Source organism: Acanthisitta chloris, unplaced genomic scaffold (assembly GCF_000695815.1).
Source record: "Acanthisitta chloris isolate BGI_N310 unplaced genomic scaffold, ASM69581v1 scaffold17563, whole genome shotgun sequence".
NCBI lineage: Eukaryota > Metazoa > Chordata > Aves > Passeriformes > Acanthisittidae > Acanthisitta > Acanthisitta chloris.
In genome coordinates this window covers 35,378-41,721 of record NW_008664549.1, presented here as the reverse complement: position 1 = coordinate 41,721, position 6,344 = coordinate 35,378, and the positions used below count along the sequence as shown (strand labels likewise).

The 6,344-nt window shown below is 44.1% G+C and overlaps 1 protein-coding gene across 1 annotated transcript in view; it reads right to left on the bottom strand.

Annotated features, from left to right (window-relative positions):
• Window positions 1-6,344, bottom strand: part of TMPRSS3 (transmembrane protease, serine 3) — a 16,539-nt gene that overhangs the window by 326 nt on the left and 9,869 nt on the right. The window contains exons 9-12 of the mRNA XM_009071413.1: window positions 5,410-5,579; window positions 3,783-3,878; window positions 2,513-2,655; window positions 535-687 (exon numbers count right to left, since the gene is read on the bottom strand). Of these exons, the coding sequence (XP_009069661.1) occupies window positions 535-687; window positions 2,513-2,655; window positions 3,783-3,878; window positions 5,410-5,579 (562 nt within the window). The remainder of the gene's footprint in view (window positions 1-534; window positions 688-2,512; window positions 2,656-3,782; window positions 3,879-5,409; window positions 5,580-6,344) is intronic.

Below are 6,344 nucleotides of genomic sequence, written 5' to 3'. Positions count from 1 at the left end.
CCTGTGCAAGTGCCTCACCACCCTCCCAGAGAATTTCTTCCTAGTATCTAATCTAAATCTACTCTCAGTTTGAAGCCATTGCCCTTCGTCCTGTCACTCCAGGCCCGTGTACATAGACTCCATCTTTCTTGTAGGCTCCTTCAGGTACTGATCTATTCAGCTTCCACTCCTCAGACTTTTCTGTAGCAGCATCACAGCTTCAGGTAAAGTCCCTTAGCATCTCTTTCCTTGGCCCCCATGTCCTGTCTTAGCCCTTTCCCACCTCCCTCCTCCCTGCTGTGCCTCCAGGTCCCTGCCCCAGTCACTCCCACCCATCTTGATATATTTTCCTCTCCTCTCTACCCCTGCAGGGTGCTCCCAGCATCTCACTAACACCCCTGCACCCTGCTCTGCCTGAAGACCTGCCCCAAATCCCAAACAAGCCACATATGTCCATACGACACAACTCAGCCATGACAAATACAAGCTAAACCCCATGTTGCACAGGAGGACCAAAGAAACATCCAGAGATGGAGAACCAAGGCAAAACCAGACCTCCATCTGTTCGTGTATCCAGTCCAGGAAGGAAGTGGTTCGGCTGTAGACACCTGGCTTGTTCTTTTCTGCACAGCCCACTCCAAAGCTGGTGGTCCCCACCAGCTTCCAGATGCTCATATCTTCACATGCTAAAGGGCCCCCACTATCTCCCTGGAGAAGAAAGAATTAAAACAAATGTCAGTGCCCCAGAAAAAGAGGGGAACATCTATTTGGAGATGTATTGGGAGAGACATAGTTCAGTAATTCAAAGTCTCTTGTTTATCCTCTGTTCTGGGTCCTGGGAAAAGTATATGTTACACTAGAAGTTGGAGACTTTTGAGACATATATTAGATCATATTTTTCATTCCCTGACTCCTGGCTATTGAGCTGAGCTGAGCCCAGGGTTGCAACACCAAGCTCACATCTCACCTCCTTCCCTGCGTACTCTCACATGCTTTTCTGGCCCTTCCCAGGCAATTTGCTAAGCAGATTCAACTCAGTGTTTCATAGTATGTTTCAAAGTATGCTAAGGGGTTGGAATGGACTTTATAGATCATCCAGTACCAACCCCCCTGCCCTGGGCAGGGACAACTCCCGCCAGACCAGGTTGCTCAAGGCTTTATCCATCTTGGCTTTGAACATTGCCAGGGCTGGGGCAGCCACAGCCTCCCTGGGCAACTTGTGTGATTGTCTTACCACCCCCATACAAAAACTTCTTCCTAATATCTAATCTAAATTTCCCCTCTTTCAGTTTATACCTCTTGTCTTATTACTACAGTTCCTAACAAAGAGTCCCTCTCCAGCTTCCCTGTAAACCCCTTCAGTTCCTTGAGGTCTCCACACAACCTTCTCTTCTCCAGGCAGAACAGCCCCAGCTTTCTCAGCCTGTCTTCATAGGGACTCACATCTAAGTACTGAAAATTCTCATTTTATTTCTGCAGGGGAAGTTTCCTGTCCTATGAGCATCAGAGCCAGCACAACATCAGAAAAAAAGGGAATTTGGAACAAGCCTCTTGCATTGCTGAGTAGGTCTCCTTCTCACATGGAGCTGTGCACAGAGCACACTTCCTTTGGGCAGCTCTGCCAGGCAGAGTGATGTGCTGCCCCAGGTACCTTGCTGGGGGGATGTGTGCAAACAGGGGCTTAAATGAAGGTCTGTGCACCTAATGTCTTTGCTTTATCTTGTCCCATGCATGAGTGGGACTGAGAAAATCTGGAAACGTGAAGTTCATAGAATCATAGAATGGTTTAGGTTGGAAGAGACATTAAAGACTATCTAGTTCCAAGCCTCCTCCTATGGGCAGGAACACCTTCCACTAGAAGTTTCTTCCCAACATTTGCTCTCAATCCATGACTACCTAAGTCAGTCCACATGGTGTGTATGAAGAGACCTGGCATAAAGTTGGCACTGCCATGACTCTGACAGTGATTTGGAATCATCACCACCCTGTGTAGTGAAGGATGCTCTGCTGCATCATTACCATGAACCTCTCTTCCCGAGTCATTACTAGCCCTCTAGTTACTCAGACATCTCTCCCTTTCTTCTTTGCCTTGCCTCACTACTCTTTGCAAAATCACACACTTCTGCTTCTCTGTTGATATATGCTTTGGCTGCTTTTCATCATGGGGTTTCAGCACCTTGCAGGTCTCCAGAGCTGCTCAGTGTGCAGTGCAATTCAGTGCAGTGCAGAGGCCACAGCCAAGGCAAAGAAAGGATGGCACCATGCTGCAGCACACGCAAGAAATCAAGATATATCTTAAGCAAATTTGGCTTCAGAAGAAGCAGATAAGGTCCACAGAAGAAACATGAAAAGGAAATTGTAGCATATGAATGCACACACAGTCCAGTGATTGATATTCGTGGCAAACAGAATAGATGGCACAAACCCAAATGTTTGCCCGAGAAAAGCCTGGGAGTGCCTTCTGATAACTTATCACTATGTTTTTCCATTGCTGATGTTAATGAGCACAGTTGCAGTTTGGAAACTTCCATACCTGACAGGTGTCTACCCCTCCCTTTAGGAAACCAGCACAAAGCATTGAAGAAGTTATGATCCCACCGTAGACATCTCTGTGATTGCAAATTGCATTTGAAATCAGAGGAACACCTGCATAATTCATGGTGTCAGATGTATCACCTGTTAAAAAAAAAAAAACAGAAAAAGAAAGAAAAAAGACTTTCTGTCCTTGAAAATAATCTCCATTTATAAACAGCAAATGTTTTAGTTTACAAAGGATTGGCAAGGAAGGGTGAAAGAAATGCAGTTAAAAGGACAACACACAGGCAACTCAACTTGGTGCCTCATCACTTACAGAATGCAGTAACTCTACAGACCTGTAGACTATCACAGTGGACAATAAAATCTGTACATTATATGTTTCAACTTTAATTTGGGCAATCAATGGCAACAATGAACTAAAAAACCAGTTGAACATTGTCTGCAACACTAGTGCCAAAATCTGTTTTGAATTTATTGCCTGTTCTGTTAGCCAACAAATCATTACAAATACCTGATTTGTTTTACAAATATTTGCTGTATTTTGTTCAAAGCCTGAATGGATCATGTCTACAAATGGGAGTATTTTCACACTGCCTATTGTCAATTTAGAGCTGAGTTTTTATGTGGCAAGCCTTGCTTTCATTTTCTCCCCACCTTTCACTGTTATCTGTACAGGTAACACACTGTTCTTGTTCTCTGAACAAGGAGAATACATTAAATGAGATGAATGAAGAATGATAAAGAAACAATGACCTGAGAATTCACACATTTTCACGTGCAAGTGATTCAATACATATTATTGATTAACATGACCTGTGAGTCACAGTAAGAAAAAACCCACAAATTCCCTTTTCTTTTTCACATTATTCACAGTTCCAATTTCTACATCACCCAACCTGCCTGAAAATACAGACATGCTTTCTCTTAAAAAAGGGGTGATAGACTCTTGCACCATGCTGTGCTTTCTATGCTTGAAGTTACAAGAGGCATAACCTGTTTGACTGAGTACAACACTGTGGACACTGTCACTCTATATGTGCAATTTTCAACCATTTCAGAGAGTGTCCCCATCCATTCCTTGTGATTAGGGTTTGTACAGCACTTCTACAGCTCAGGGTGAGCATAAAATTTAGGAATATGTCTTCTTTTCCCCCCACAGATATTCCAGAAAATATAATGTTGAACAATGCCTCAAGCAAATCCTCTATTTACTGTATGTGAGATGTTTTCATGCAGTGTAATCAACAGAAGAACATTTAAAATACCTCCTTCCACAGTTGCTCCCCATCCTGATACCCAACACATTTTCCCTGCTGGGAAATGTTCACCAAAATTAGGCAGGCAAATTGGTTCTATGTGACCTATTTAAAAAAAATAAAGAGAGAGACTGAGAAGAGAGAATAGCTTTAAAATTCAGAAAAACTTGAAGATTTGGCTTACAGTGAACTTGTTATGAACACTACCCACTCTCGCCATAAATAGCCTGGAAGTTCCTCAGGTCTTTTATGTTCTGGCCAACACCATGGGTTTGAAACAACACCTACACCAGGCCCAAGGAGTTTTGAGTATGAAGCAATAGAAGGAGGTGTGAGCAGGTCAATAAATTGAAGATGAGCAAACAAGAGGTGCACAACGTGGGAAGCTGATGGGTAGAGTGCCCCATGGCACTCAGATTGGGTGCGACAAGGAGCTGTGCACGTCTCTGCAGTCTCCTGAAAGAGTAACAAGACATCTAGGGGTCTCTTTGCCTCCCACCCATGAGCTTGTAGCATTTCGGTGCCTCTCTGCTCTGGCTTACAGAATGGCACGTGATTTAATCAGTGTTTGATGCTTGCAGGGACAAACTGGCAGGTCAAGATGAGCTGACGCTGAGCAAAGGGAGAGGAGATACAAGATACTACTAGGCAGTTCCTAGTGGTTCAGTTCTCCACAGTGCCATGATCCCAGCTCAAAGCATGAAGACCCCAGAATGGAGCATCCAAGCCCCCTGGGGCAGAGTGGGTATCTTGCTCAGGTGTGGAGTCACTACTGTTCTTGACAGACTCCCCAGACTTATTCCTGAGCAAAAGAAAACAGCATTAACTGAGATATAAACCAACAAAATCAAGTTTAATTTTCATTAGACGTGAAAGTTTAAAGCATTGTGAGATAATTGATTTAGGAACTGACAATCTAGATGCATCAGGGAGCTCCAGTTCCCCTTTGCAGAGAGCTCACAGTGATTAGGATGTATTGGCAGATGATCATTTAAATTCATATAATATTACATATTATTTCAACTCTCTGTGTCCAAGTGTCAGCTGTAGGTAGCATCCTGCTGAGAAAATTAAAGCACTTTTAATTTAATAGTGTCATTATATTAGAATTACCTTTTCTTCTCTTTGAAATTTAAGCTTGATTTTCAGCTTTGGACACTGTGAGATCTCTCCAGACTCACAGAAAGGACATGATAAAAATCTCTGTGACCTCCAAGTAAAATGAGGCAGGGCATTTATTTTAGATAGGAAAAGTATTTAAAAAGAAGAAAGTTAATGTTTGCCTATTATTAAATGCCTTCAGTAAACCAATACCAGAGTGGAGTGGGAACATTTTGCAGCACGTTGTTGCTGTCCATGCCTGGATATGGAGCACAGAGGAGTTCCTGATACTGAGACTGGGTGGTTTCTGCTGGTGTAGCCTGAACAGGGATCACTGCCTTGCCATCACAGCAACAGGCTACACATCTACACTGCACATCTCCCATTGCTTTTAGAGGCAATGAGAACCCACTCCACTGTCCTGGGGCAGGAACAGGACACCAACAGAAATTTCCCTGTCTCTACCAGGAGAGACCCTTCTTGCTCTTAGCTATATAGGTGAGAAAGTCAAGTGAAAGCTACCAGAGAGAATTACCATTGAGAACAAGTGGTGCTGCCAGTTTCATCAGTGCTATGTCATTTCCCATTGTCTTGGGTTTATAATTTCGATGGTAAATGATTTTTTCCACTGAGTGTGGGTGAACCTGGGTGTCTTGCTGAGTCACAAAACCAACCTGCACACTCCATGAGCTCGGCAAGTAGAGGCTGAAACAAAGAGGTAGGAGAGAGTGAAAAACCCTCAAGGAAACTCAGGTTTTCCAGTTGTCCTGAGCTCGGCAAGTAGAGGCTGAAACAAGAGGTAGGAGAGAGTGAAAAACCCGCAAGGAAACTCTCAGATTTTCCAATAGTCATCTGAACTTATGGACCACATAAAACCCTACAGGCTCCAGTCTGCTGTACTTTCTTACCTGTCTATTAATGTTGGCTATTATCTGTATCCTTCTACAAATATATGACAGTTTTGCATTGTCCAACTTATCTGTCCTCCAATGAGACCCTACAATTGCATTGTCCAACTTATCTGTCCTCCAGTGAGACCCCACAGCAACTGATGCTGCTGCCTGGCACACCTGTGCTCAGACATCCCTCAGCAGCACTTGTGGCAAGGTGTTTCCAAGGAGATTTCCTTCTGGAGGCTGTTTCTGCCCCAGTTCATGGGTGGGCACATCTTTCAGCCTCCAGCTCACAGGCAGCTCCTCTTCTCTCGGCTGCATCCCCCTGGGCTAGCAGTGGGCTAGCAGCTCAGCCAGGAAAAGGCTCAAGGGATGTGGTTTGTGTTGCCATAGCAGCTCAGCCAGGAAAAGGCTCAAGAGATGTAGTTTGTGTTGCCCGTCCCATCCCTGTCAGCCTTTGAACACACCACAGTCAACTGGGTTGTGGGGGACAGAGCTTAGGAAAAAAGTCATAAAATGCTTAATGCCTAAGTAATTTTTCTTATGGCAACACAGGACTCTAAACATGATCTAGGAG